This window comes from Anser cygnoides, chromosome 11 (genome assembly GCF_040182565.1).
Source record: "Anser cygnoides isolate HZ-2024a breed goose chromosome 11, Taihu_goose_T2T_genome, whole genome shotgun sequence".
Lineage (NCBI taxonomy): Eukaryota > Metazoa > Chordata > Aves > Anseriformes > Anatidae > Anser > Anser cygnoides.
In genome coordinates, this window is record NC_089883.1 from 3,014,249 (window position 1) to 3,027,968 (window position 13,720).

The 13,720-nt window shown below is 56.2% G+C and overlaps 1 protein-coding gene across 1 annotated transcript in view; it reads left to right on the forward strand.

The window, feature by feature from the left end:
* Positions 1–2,515: 2,515 nt before the first annotated feature.
* IGDCC3 (immunoglobulin superfamily DCC subclass member 3) overlaps positions 2,516–13,720 on the forward strand; it is a 90,745-nt gene continuing 79,540 nt past the window's right edge. The window contains exons 1-2 of the mRNA XM_048076341.2: positions 2,516–2,705; positions 11,230–11,535. Coding sequence (XP_047932298.2) covers positions 2,639–2,705; positions 11,230–11,535 — 373 coding nt within the window. The 5' untranslated portion in view covers positions 2,516–2,638. The remainder of the gene's footprint in view (positions 2,706–11,229; positions 11,536–13,720) is intronic.

Sequence of the window (13,720 nt, forward strand, 5' to 3'; positions counted from 1 at the left end):
TACAGCCATGCCCAAGGGAGAGAGGTCTCACCAAGGACGGACAGTGACGCCATCTCCTCGCCTTTTTGCAGCGATGACACTTGTGTCACATAGCCAGGGCTGGTCCCAGCTCTGAGCGTGGATGGCAAAAGGTTTCCACTGGGAGAAGTGGCTTCCAGGAGCACGTCCTGGGGCTGTCCCAGTGTTGCAGGGATGGCTGAGCTCAGTGCCTCGAGGTGGGTGCCCCGATTTTGGTTCCCCTTCCCAATACTGACCACAAAGCAGATGCTAAAACCCCACGTGTGTGTACATAAGTTGAAAAGCTCCCAGGCTGTTAGCAGACAGGGAAGCCACAATTACACACAGAATAATAAATGGAGTGAATTCAGACAGGTTAATCTCCTGCTTCATCCTCTGAAACTACTAATGGTGTCTTGGGGACCTCAGTCTGCAATTAATTGGTGTAAATCAGGAGCAGTATTGGAGCTAATGGAAATTCACTGAGCAAGGGGTGAGTGAAGCCCCCCGAGGCTGGCTCTCATGGAGGATAACCTTGTGGGGAGGGCCGACAGATGGATGGACCCCACGCTGCCTCAGCACCGGCTGGGCACCTTCACACTGCAGCTCTGCTGTTTTTCAAAAGGCTGCGCTTTCTGCTCACCGTGTGATAAACAAATTCCTGCACCCAATACAAAGCAACTTTTTAGCCTTCGTAGTTTACAGAGGAGCACAGAAAAACACGAGTGCTCCAGATTCCTGTCCTCAAGTAAGTCTAAGAAGAGCCCCAAACCGGCATTTTTCTTTAAAAAAATCTCATGGCTTTTCAGGTGAGTCCCATTTTTCGGCAGAACCACACCTGCGACTTTTGAAATTGCCACCAGTGATGTCACTGATGTCATCTGCAAAACGTGGGCTGAATTTAGAGATGCTCTGAAGAGGTAGCTACTACCCCTGCTCCTGAGTCCTGCCACTGCCACCCAGGACACTGCCCGTACACAGGAGCAAAAGCATCCAAAATCTGTGGTTCCTGGGGGAAACAAGCCCTGTAAAGCACACTGTCTTTTGTTTCCCTTGGAGTTACTGATCCTGACAAGCTGTCCTTGGGGCCAGTCAGGCTCTGGAGCCTGTTCACCGTGCTGGTGGAGTCCCTGGAGCTTCTACAAGCTCACGATGGCTGCGTATGATAAATGCTTGCATGGTGGCAGCCAGGAAGACAGCTGGGGAACAGGAGCAGGGTTTGTGCAAAAGGTCAGGGACAGCGCAGAAATTCAGATGTTACCGAGAGGCCAACAGAGCCAGTTCAGCCCAGAGCAAATTCTTCCCTCCACTAAATGAGCAAACCTTTAATGTGGAGCAGATGCAGTGACGTCTTCTTTCCTCGCTGGCTGACTCCACCACGCTCAGAGTGCACCATCAGGAGAGCCACACACTGCATGTTTTGCAAAGTGTTTTCATCAGGCTTCTGGACAAGTTTGCAGGGTTAGCAACCTGGCGCATCAAGCTCTGGTTTTGTTCTGAAAAGAGAAAATAGTTACCATCCAATTCTAGTATTTTTTTTTCCCCTCAAACAAAAAACACAAAAGGCTCTGAGATGTCATCGAAGGGATGACTTTGCTGCTGCTGCTGATGACAGGGAGTTGTGTTTGTGGAGAACACGGGCCAGTGGGTTATCCGCAATAGGGAACCGCTATGGCTGCAGGGCTGGACCCTGCCCTCTCCCTCTGCCTCGGTCCTGGACACCATTTCCAAAAACGGGTCGCTCTGAGTGGTGACAAGCAGGAGCGAGACCCTGAGGCAGTCATGAGGAAAACATCCCCTGCCATTAGCACAGGCTGTGCTGGCCAGCTGGGACCTGTGAGGGGAGAACTGTGAGGGGAGATATGTGAGGAAGACCCCTCAGAAGAGACTTGTGAGGGGGTGCCCATGAGGGAAGACCCCTCAGAGAAGGTCCCTGATGCAGCCCTGGTGAGGGGAGACTGGTGGTGGGGGACCCATGAGGGGAGACCCCTCAGAAGAGACCTCTGAGGGGAGAACCATGAGGGAAGATCCCTCAGAGGAGGTCCGTGAGGCAGCTTTGGTGAGGGAACAGTGGTGAGGGGACACCCATGAGGGCAGACCCCTCAGAGGAGATCCATGCAGCATCTAACAGGGGGAGACCCGCGAGGGGTCCCCCCGACCCCACACAACATGGGCGCTGAGATACCCCTCACCGACACCGACTCCCACCCGCGCCGCTGCCTCCCCCCGGCCGGGAGGGAAGCCCCCACAGCCCTGCCAGCCCCGGAGCCGTGTCAGCCCGGTCCCGGCCGGCCCCATCGCGGCGCTCGGGCGGATGCACAAGATGGCGCAAGGCGCTGCCCGCCCCCGCCCGCCGGCGGCCCCGCTCCCTCAGCGCCGCCCCCCCGGCCCCCTGCCCGCCCGCCCGCCCGGCGCGGCGGCGTGCTCGCACGGAGGGGAGCTGCGCTGAAATCCGCTTTTTGGCTTTTTCACCCCCGTTTTTTTTTTTTTTTTTTTTTCCCCCCCTTTCCTCTCCTCCCCCCCCCCCCCCCTCCCTTCTCAAGCGGAGGGAGGATCTCTCTGCCTCGCCTCCTCCCTTCCCCTCCCGCCCCGGCTGCTCCCTCCCCGTGGGGCGCAGGGAGGCGAGCCCGCCCGGGATGCCATGGCTCCGCCGGGCTCCGCGCTGCCCGCCTGCCTGCTGGGGCTGCTGCTGCTCGCCTGCCGCGGAGGTAAGGGCGGGGGGCGACGGGTGGGGGACCGGGAGCCATCGCCGCTGTCCGTCCGTCCGTCCGTCCCTCGGCACCCCCTTTTGGGGAGCGGGGGCACCCCACGCACAGCCCCGACCCCAAGCCCTGCAGCGGGGTCGCGGACCTTCTGCTGGTCCCAGCCCCTTGGCCGTCCCCGGCCGCCACCGTCCCTGCTCGCAGCCCGTCCCCGTGGCCTCGGACCACCCGGTGGGGCCAAGGGGGCTCCGAAAGCTCCGGGTGTCGAAGCGTGGAGGTGTGCCACGGCCCCCCTCCATCGCCGGCGGCGGTAGCATCCCTCCGTGGGATGGGGTCCCACCGTCACCCACGGTGGAAGCGTCCCTCGCTGGGTGAGGCGTTGGAGGGGGACGGTGGCGTCCGTGGGGACCGCGCTGCCTTCAGCGCTGGGGAAGGGACGTGGAGGTTGTGGTGGCGGTGGCCTGGCTTCGGGTCCACGCCTGGAGAGCCCACACGAAGCCGTCACCGGCTCGGACGAGGCGCGTTGGCCAGCGGTAGGTGGTGGCTGCCCACAGGGACGTGGGGCTGCGAGCTGCTGAACCTCCGAGCACCCAGCGTTCACGTAACGCCCGGCTCGGTTCCTTCAGCCACAACGGGTAACACCACCCACCGGACCGGGGCCCAACTACAAAAACAGGGTTTTTTTTTTTCCCCTGGACCTACGAGCCCTGCTGATAAATCGCGGTGTTTTCGCTCCGCCGGGGATGCTGCTTAAGTACGGGGCTAATCTGAGAGGGACGCTGAGAAAGATGCTGTGCTGTAGCAAAATATTCCTGTGCCTCCTGCCCTCTCTTCGCTTAGCAGCCTTATAAAGAAAAGCAGGAATTGTTTTTAAAACCGTACGAGCAGCCCAGCAGGGTCAGAGGGAGAAAAGCGTGTGTTCGATTCATTAATTAATCAGAGGTTTGCTGCCTGATATGAGGGGTGTTTAAGAAACCGGGCTGGGGGCTCTTCCCGTGATAAATCTCGCCACGTGGTCCGTGGCAGCCCCAGCGAGGAGAAGCCGGCGTGACTCGGAAAATAGGAGTTGTCCGTGGAGCGGGTGTAACGAGGCGGGTCTCGTTGCCCTGTTGGGATACCGCAGTGCAACGGGGATGGATGAAAAAGTACTTTTTTTTGAGGGGGGGAAAGGTTGGGAGAAGGAGGTTTTGAAAGCAAACCTTTGATGAGCCGAGTGTGCGTCTAGCTTATCGCCTGCTGCTGTCGGAATTGCCCCGCGTGCTCGTTTTACGCTGCGACTTGGCAAGGCTTAGGGGGGTGTTTCTCCGGCCCCGCTGCCGACCGCTTGGCTGCGCATTAAAAGTTTTTCTGGTCTGAGGTTTCCCCCCTGCCCTCGGCGGGTTTCTGCACCGTAGGTGCGGTTAGCAGCGGCGTGACGCCGTCTCTGGGCTCTGCTGCATTTAACGAAGCCCCCGCGCTGATGTCGGTCGGTGTTGGTGGAGAAAGGCTGGGCAGGGGGTGTACGGGGACGGGTCCTGTTCTCTGGGGACCGATGCTGTCCCTTTCCATGCGGGATGCTCGCTGCCCTGCTTCTCGGGACGCGGCGCTCGGCTCCCACCCGTGCGGCTCTCCCGAAGCGCAGGCGTGGGAGCTGGTCAGGGTGCCGGAGGGGGCTCGGCAGCGAGACACTATTTTCTTTTCTTTTTTTCTTTTTTTTTTTTTTCTTTTTAATTTCCTGGAGCTCTTTGTTCTGGGTGGTGGACAGCTTTTTGTCTGTTACTGCTGAGCCCGGCATTCAAAGGCAGGCATAGGAATACCGGAGGCTCCCGGCTCTGCTCAGTAACAGCCTTGGAATTAAGCATCGTCATTTATATTTAAGTAGGCTTAACTTCTAAATTATTGAAGCTCTAAGCTTTCACTAATTCCTGCTCTGCGTGGCTCTGTGTTCTTGTTTCTAGATTCAAAAAAAAAAAAAAAAAAAAAGATTGCCATCTCCTAAACTGGTGTAATACCCCCTATGTTTTCTTCATATACCTAGAGGTTATCTGGTGTCACTTCCCCAGGAAAGCTCAAAGCCGCTGCATGAAATTCAGTGTTTGGGCTTTGCCTCTCTTGGGGGGTTCGACGGGAGGAGCTCGGGGAGCGGTGCTGGGCGCGAGGCTCGGCGGGGGCGAGCGTGCCGCTGCCACGCACGCGTCCGCTGGGGCCACCGCCGCCAAGCTTCCCGCTGGGAGCACTGAAAAGCCGCCCGAAAGAAAGGGAGAGGGGGCAGCCTGGTCCCCTCCCCGTCCTCCCTGCCACCCCCCGGCACGGGGAATGGAAAATCCTGAGCTAATCACATTGCTCCTCTTCTCATGACCTGTCAGACTCCGGGCTGGCACGGCACGAGCCCTGTGCTTGTTTATGAGCTGGCGGTGGCAGAGGGTCCCCGGTCCCGGCGGCAGCCCAGGTCCCCCTCCCCTCTTTCCTGCTCCAGCCTGGTTTTATCCGAGCACCCCAGTGCGACCAGCCCGCCTCGGGACAGCGTGGAGCAGCTCAGCAGCAGAACTTTTCGGGCAGAGAGCTGCAAAACCGCTCTCACGGCATGCGTGCAAACAAGGGAGCCTCTCGCCTTCCCTTCCGCCTGCGTGAACTTTCCTTTCCTTGGCTTCCCTCCTCCTGCGGGGTTGTGTCACGGTGCTGGAGCTGAGCACACCCTTAATTCCGTAGCCTGCGACGGGGCTGGGGCAGAAGATGCTTTCCTCCGTGCCCCCTTCCCCCAGCCTTTACTTCTTCGTGCTTTGCACCCCTGGGCTTCTGCCCCCGGATATTGTCCTTTTATTTGATCTAACCAAACAACGCAGGAGCCCCCCTCTGCAGATCAAGAATTCCCATCTACATCAATAACGTCGGGCAGGAACAGTCCGTTCAAAATTACTTTGAAATCACAAACTTATTTGAACTTTACTGGAGCTTTTAGTTTTACAGAGTTTAGAAACTAATAAATTACGTAGCAGGGCTCATGAAAAGCTACCCGAGTCCGCTTATCCAAAAGAATATGCAACATTTTGCTTTTGCAAGAAAATAAAAATAATTGTTTACACATGTTCAGGAGTCGTTGGCAAGCATATAAAACGGACGGTTAAGGAGGCGAACATGTCAATAATTGCACTTTAAGAGGAAAGAGAGGCAAGCAGGCGAGCGCACCAAGGAAGGCGCGCAGCGTACCGGTCTGGCCTCGCTCTTATATCAGATGTCGCTGCTGCGTCGCGCCCTCCGCTCGAGAGGAGCCCGGTCCCTTAACAACCCGGCCCCGCTCCCGTGGTGGTAATTTAAAACCAGAGTTTCAGGGCAGAGTCGAGGATTTGCTGCCTTTTTATTAATTTTTTTTTTATTTGCGCATGCGACGAAGCTCGCCGCGAGTCGGGAGGGCGCGGGCTGCGGCGGGTGGCGGCTGCGTGCGAAGATGCTGTCGCACGAGGATCTTTGCTGCTGAAACCCGAGCGTGTGCGAAACGGGAGAGAAGTGCGAAGGGGATGGCTCCGGTTTTGGAGCCAGCAGGTTTTTCCTTCTGGTTTTGGAGCTAGCTTCCTGGGGAAGGCTCTGGTTTTGGAGCTGGCAGGGACCCGCGCTTCCAGGTCGCAGGACGGGAGGTGGCGGGGCAGAGGGAAAGGCAAGCGAAGGGAGGGAGCTGGGAGCCTTGGAATCCCCTGGATGAGAGTTTCAAAGGTTTTAACGCGCACAGAAACTTCTCTTCCTCCAGAAGGGCCTTGCCTTTCCTTCCCTCGCTCGCCGGCCAGTCCTGCCCCCGGCACTCAAGCCGAATTCCCGGGGCGATGCGATGGGGCTGCTGATTTTTGGCTGCGGGGAGCCAGCTCTGCGCACAGCACTTCCCTTCTCGGCCGCTGCCTTTGCGCTGTCCTGGCGCACGCGGTGCTTTCCTGCTCCGGATTTGTGGCGCTGATGCCCTCCGCGGTGAGGCCGTGATCCGGTCAGGGCTGCAAAGCACGTGGGGAGCGCAAATAACAACGCGTCCTACGCTCGGGCTGCCGCCCCGCTCTCCGGCTGCCTCGCCGTGCGCGGAGCTACGGCGGGCAATTCGCTCGGAAACGGGTCTGTGCCCTCTGCAGCCTCACCGACGGGTTTCACCCTGCTTGCTTCAGAGACGGGGGAGCCCACGAGGACTCGGAGCTCGTCCTGGAAAGGGGTCTTTGTGCTGGGAACGCTTCCTGCTTCCGCGCCGTATTTTAACGAGCGACCTCCTGGGATTTGCCCGGTCTGGTCTCAAACATCTGAAAATTATTTGGGGCCGTTTCTCTGCCTCTTCGGGCTGCGTTTGCTAAAACCTCGGCATCAGGCGGCCGAGAGGTCGGTTATCCTCCCAAAGCCTCCTGCAGTCCCCTCACGAGTGGATGTGGTTTGTGCGCCCTGATGGACAAAGCACTTCGTGTAACCTCTGTCCGAAAGGAAAGGGACTAAAATAATCTGAGCTCGTAAACGTTACTGCCAGCAGGGCGGTGGGCATGTTACAGCCTATTTCTCTTCTCTAAACGTACATTTTTCTGGATGCCCTAAAGAGCCAATTTGCACTTTCCCTCAGTGCAGCGCCCTTCTCCTTAGGGTCTGGGTCAGCCTCGAGGAGATTTAAGGGAGCACCAGCCGGATTTTTAGGTTGCCAATTTCTTCCTCCTGAAACCTGTTTGGAGAGCATCTTGCAGGCCTAGATAGCTGTTCCTTCCATCTCCTTGCATTTGCAGAAGTGTTTATAAAGAAAACACCAACAAAAAAAAACCAAAAAACAGGGGTAATTTCCCGCTGGGCTGTCCCAACACACACCCGCGCTTTCTGTCCTAACACCGACCCGCTGCCCACTGCCCAAACCCCGCTTCTGGGCTCGTGGGAGCCCCAGGGACGCTTTCTTGTGATTTTTATTGCAGCAGGACCTCGGTGGAGGCCAGGCTCGCCGGCGGCTCGCCGCTGATTTATGCGGCGTTACGCTGGGAACAAACGCGGTAAATCAGGAGAGGGCAAGCAAGACCCTTCTGGCCGCGAGAGGCTGCTTGTGGGTGGGTGTCGGAGCGACGCGGGAGGAGCTGGGGCTGCTGGCGTCTCCTCGCCGAGCTGGGACGGGCAGCGAGGGCCTGGCTGCTCCCACAGCGTCTCGTTTTAATGGCCTGGGCATCACCCGTGGGGACCACGTGCCGCTGGGGCTGAGGGGTGCAGGGGGACGAGGCCAGGTCTGGCTCGGGCTATTTGCGACGGGAGCAGCGAGGTCAGCTGCTCTGTCTTGCAGGAGAACAGGACGGGGAGCCAAAACCGAATGGAAAAGGACAATGCTAGGGTATGAGCGAGTTCTTTTGAAGCTTTGAACATGAATCACAGTGTCAAGTCAAAAATAATTAAACTTTTTTTTTTTTTTTTTTAAATGTACTTCAAAGTGTCTTTTAAGCTTCCCATTAATTCCAAGTTCTTTCTCTCAGCGCTAAATAAATCTCTCGGTTCAAAAGCACAAGTGCTAATTGGTTTCTCTGAGTCTGCCTGTCTGCTTGATCAATAGGGGGAAGGAGTTTTTGTTAAATATTTGCACGTATAGCCTCATATTGTATTGCTCAGGGAGATGGTAAATGTTTCTCCAAAGGAGACTTGGAGGATGAGGATTCCAATAATTTTCTCGTGGCCTTTATGTCACAGCTAATAACGCTTCCTCCCTCCGTCCTGCTGCAGAAGTAAAGCAATTTTCCCTCGTGTGCTGCCTGGTGCAGCCTGAGAGGAGCTGATCCTGTCCCTGCCTGGCACCCCTGTGCTGAGTGGGCGGCGCTGGGAGCCTTGGAGCCCTCCTGGGGGTGCCCGGGACGCCGGGTGGGATGAGGCAGGTTTGGGTACGCAGCCACACAGCCTCAGTGGCTTCCTCTCCCTCGCAATTAATTGCACTTTTACTGTTGCCATGTGCCTTCCGAGTGTCATTTACTTCCAATTTCATCGTTCGTGCGCCTCGCTGCTAAGTGCAATCAGATATTTGTGCTAACGGAGCTGGCTCCCCGTCTACGCTGTTACCTCCTGGCACTGCGTGATCTCCCTTGGCCCTTCTGGGGCACACGCTCCTCGTGGTGCCAGCAGCCTTCACCTCCTGCCTCGGCCATCCTCAGCCAGCGTCCCCATCCCTTCAACCCTCATCATCCCACGGAGGCAGGGATCTGCATTTGGGGTCCGCCCTGGGGACCCGGAGCCCCACGGTGCCGGTCTTGGGAGGCCAAACCCCAGCGTCTCTGTTCGAGGCCCAGTCCTTGAAAACCGTTTTCAGTGTGGGTAATCCCAGGCAGTGGCGCTTCCCAGTGCGGCCAAAGGGCTGCAGGGGGATGTTTAGGAAGGGACAAGGGACCTGTAAGGTGCCCAATTCCTACCGTGCCTTGCACCCAGCTTTTTCCAGAGCAGCTGTGCACAGACCATAGGTTTGTGGGCCAGTTTCTTATTCCTCCCCTTCCTGGTGCGTAGCGCTGGGTGATGCAGCATCCTAGAGCCTCACTTTTTCTCTTTTTTTGAGAAAAACTTCCAGGAACGGGACGCTGCACCCTGTAAACTTTGCAGAGTAGGACACCGAGGCCCTCGAGGACCAAAGCGGAGTTTTTCAAGGCGGTTTAGGATCTATCTGCTTAATGATACAACTTAGGCAGCTTTAGGGTGTGCAGTGCGCCAGGGAAAGGCTTTGGGACTTTTGAAGGGCTCCTCCCCTTGTCTTTCAGCGTCCAGCTGTCTGGGAAGAAGAGAGACTTGGCCCAGAGTTGGTGTGGAAAGCCTGTGCCGGGCACGTCTGAGGGCCCCGCTCCTAATTCCGAGCGGCGTCGCTTCTGCTGCTCGAGCAGCCCGGAGTTAGGATGCAGACCGACTGTTTATGGAGGTAAACATGATTATCTCCAATCACAGGCCCTAATGACGGTTATTATAATGACAGCGATTGTGGGAAGGGCATGTAATTATGTTGATTCTTCCTTTTATTGTACATCTAATAATAAGCTATTTTATCTAAGAGTCCAGGGGAGCGGGGGAAAGACGGGGCATTTAATTCATTAGGGATTTTTCCTGATTGCCTGTTAGGTTAAATCCTGAAATCCCGGTCAATTTTATCAAGTCAGAAGCCCCCCTGGGCTCCGCGGGGAGGCAGGAGGTGAGGGTCCTTACCCTGCCAACAGGGGATGGGGCCCTAGCACGTTAGGTGCTGTCGAGATTCCGGCCACTTTGCAGAAAAATGCGGAGCATTCGTCTAATTCCTTAATTTTTACCCCCAAAAAAAGTAATTGGCGGGTTTGTGCTGGCCGCAGCGTACCTTGCGGAGAGGACCCCAGGGCTATCCTGTAAAAAAAACAACCTGAAGTCACGCTGAGCAATGGATCACCGAGATGGCTGGAGCTTGCCTGACATTTTAAGGCTTAATGGGTTAATAAAGCGTGTGCTGGAGGTGTCCGTCGCTAAGTAGGGTTTGCCCGTTCCCTGCACACGCTCATACCTTGACAGCAGTACCTTTGACCCGCCGAGCACTACCCCTGCCTTCTTTGTCTGCTCCGTCCATCTGCCTCGGCTCAGGTTGCACTCAGTGTTTATCCCCCGTAATCCAATTTAAGTTGCCGTAGAAAGCGATGGGGGTTTACGGAAAGAAAGGGAAAAAATCTCACCGGGTTTGCAGAGCCAAAAAGACTGGCTTTTTTTTTTTTTCCTTTTAGGCTAACTGTCTCCTCTCATCTCTTTTATTTCTACCGTGCATTAACGCTCTCCCCATTACCCCAGCGCATCGGGATGCTGTCAGTGGCAGGGTCGGTCGGAGACCCGCGTTACAAAGGCCGTGCCGTGGCTGATGCTTGCCCAAAGACCTTGCCCACGCGTGCCCCAGTTCCTCCAGCAGCCGTGGAGTTGATCCCCTGGATCCTGTGGAAGAGGGAGAAGCTGCCCCGCAGGCCACAACTGCTGGAAGCCTCCTCCTCTTGGTGGCTGTAGCACAGGAGAGCAGCTAGAGGCTTTCCAGGGATTCACATGAAATCCTACTTTTCGTACTCTCCTGGAATTTCCTCTCGGTTGCTCTTGTTGATTAAAAAAAATCACCTCCATCCCTGCATTTACACCCTTCGGATGTTTGTATGACTCCTGTTTCTCGGTCACTTTTTTGTCTTCCGCGTCAGCGTGTGTTTTTTTCGCTAATCTTTAAATAATAGCTCCATTTCTGTCGTCCTCTGTAGTGCTTAATCATGCCTGTATGGCAAATTATACCCTAAAAAGGTGTGCTGGACCAAGTGAAGCATAACACGCCGCAGTGTTTAAGCATTTTGTTGGCAAAAGAAGAAAATTAGTACGTATCTGTGTGATGGGAAGCGAGGCTTTGCCCGTTGTTGGTACAGACTCCGCAATAACTCCCATGCCCTGAGATTTCGAGGGCAAAGCCTTGGGAGGCAAAACATTCCCAAGGGTTCCTTGTTTTTCCGAAATGTTTTCCCCATCACCCATTAGCTGCTCTAGCAGTTGGCTCTCGCTTGGTCTTGCGGACGCGTTGCTGACTCCGTCCTTCTCTCTCCTCCCTGCCTTTTAGATTTTGGCCGTTCCTCCGAGCTGGCGTTCGTGGTGGAGCCCAGCGACGACATCGCGGTGCAGGAGCAGCCCTTGATCCTCTACTGCCAGGTGGAGGGCATCCAGCCCATCACCATCACGTGGCGGAAGAACGGCGCGATGATCGTGGACAGCGAGAACGCCTTCATGTTGGCCAACGGCTCGCTCTACGTCTCCCGCTTCCAGAGGGTCCGCGGGGACGGGTCCTCGGACGAAGGCGAGTACGACTGCATGGCGCAGAACCACTATGGGCTGGTGGTGAGCCGGAAAGCCAAGATCCAGGCAGCCAGTAAGTACGGGTTTCGTCCCGGCTGCACCTCCTGGGGCAGCTCTTCTACGGCGCTACGTGCTCGGGGAGGGAGGCTTAAAGAAGGGAAGAGAAAGAAGAGCAGGGAGCCGGTGTGGGGATCTGGCATCTAATCTCTGCGGTTGTCCAGCTGTGAAAGAAGAGCTAATCAGCCTTCTCGGGGGGGAGAAAACCAAAAGCCAGCTTCTAGCAGTAAATCTGTCTCGGAGGGGTGAGTTACGGTAAAGTCATGGAGTGAAATAGTCCATGGTCCGCGTCTCTCCTGCGGTAGTTTTGGGAGCCCATCGGCTCTGCAGCACGGTCGGGCTCTGCTTGGCAGGCAGCACATCCTAAACCTTCAGCAGAGACCTTCTGAAGGTCATGGTTTCTTTCCTTTTGTTATTTAAGACAGGCAGTGTGGAGGCAGCAAGGTCTTATTTACTACCCAGTGTGGCAGTGCCTTTGGGGGCAAGGCTAACAACACCAGACAGATTGTCTGCTGGGGGAGCCTGGAGGAGGAGAGAGATGAAAATGTCAGCAAGGGAATGAAATTTAAAGGTGGGGGAGGAAGAATTACAGGGCTGGCTGCTACTCCAGCCCTGCGCAGAGCCCAGCTTAGCCCCTTGCACCTGGAAATGCTGCCGCAGCCGGAGCACTTGGCCCATTTGGGTCGTCTGATGATGGTTTCCCTGTGCCAGCTCTGGTTTCTGGGTTAAGTTTGTCCAGGGGTTGATGGCAGAGCTGAGGAGCTGTGACATGGTGGCTTCTGTCCCTGTTGTGGTGGTGGCTGGCTTTGCCCACAGCCTGTCTGCAGGCTGCGGAGGGGCTGCCACCAGCCCTTTTTGCATCGCACCAGAAGTTGCTGCTGGGCTTGATTTACATTCAGCGGGGATGTGGGTGTTCAATATGGCCCCGAGACCTGGCCAAACGCTGGTTTGTTAAATTAAGTTTTACTGAAGTGTTCCCCGACTTGTCTGAGAGGCGGCTGCCACCCTTCTCTGTGTGCAAGCCACTTACACCACTTCCATTGTGTCTGCTAACCACGCCGTGCTTTTTCGGTGCAAAGCCTACAGCAGGGTTTGGGGCCAGACCCAGGGTCCCCCGGCTGCAGTCCCCAGCCTGGGGGGCCCTTTGGAGCGCAGCATCCCGCTCCCCGCAGCGCTGGGCCCGCTGGCAGCCCACCAAGGGAACACTTCAGCCCTTGTGTACAACAATTCCCGAGCGCGTGAAGTGGCCATCTGCAAACCTAGCTTTTCAGTAGGGTAAGAAATGACATTGTCCAGGAGCCAAGGGCTTTGGGGCCGTGCCAGATTAGCAGCTGGATCTGAAACGTGTCCGTCTTGTGGTGCTAAACCTCGGAGCGCTTCTGGTGAACGGCTCTGGCATTGATGAGCCGGGAGCTGGCTGATGCACGAGCACAATGCCAGGCTTCTGGGACCTGTGAACAGGAGAGCCGGAGGAGTTACCTTTGGGATAACGGATTGTCGATAAACACTGCTACCTCGGCTCCTGCATCAATATGTATGGGATGTGCTGTGTGGCCCTGGATAGCCTTTCCTTTTGTAGCTTCGTGTGAATCGAATTGAGAAAGGGATTGCGTTGAAAACGCTCTGGAGCCCGTGCTGGCTTCAGGCTTGGTTTGTTGCCAGCCCTAAGGAAAGGGCTGGGGGAGGCCAGCACCAAACACAGGCACCTGGCCCCAACGCCACGTGCACCTGCTGGCAGCGGGACTGGAACAGGGGATGTTGTGGGCAGGGGTAACGCACGGCTCTGGCGTGTGCAAGCAAAGGTGAGATCTCCCAAAACCAAACCACAGTTGTACCCTTGAGCCCCCGTGTCTTGGGCTCGTTGTACGCAAGTCATAGCGATTTTCCTTACCCCAGCTCCAGATCAGGGAGTTGAACAAGGTGGGGAAGGTAATTATCCCTGTTTTAGAGACGAGGGGACCATCGCATTGAAGCCGTGGGTGCTGGCTACCTGGAAGCAAAAACCTGAGTGCTGAGCAGACCTTTGCGGAGCAGAGTAAATATTGCTGGTGGGTAAAAGCTCATCCCGGTGCCGAGCTCTTCTTCTCCCCGAGCCTGACATCTGAACACAAAAGCAGAGGAGAAATAAAAACCTGTCGCAAACAGAAATCCTGAAAGTTGATCAAGGCCGTGCTACCGCGGAAAAAAAGGGATCTGACGGA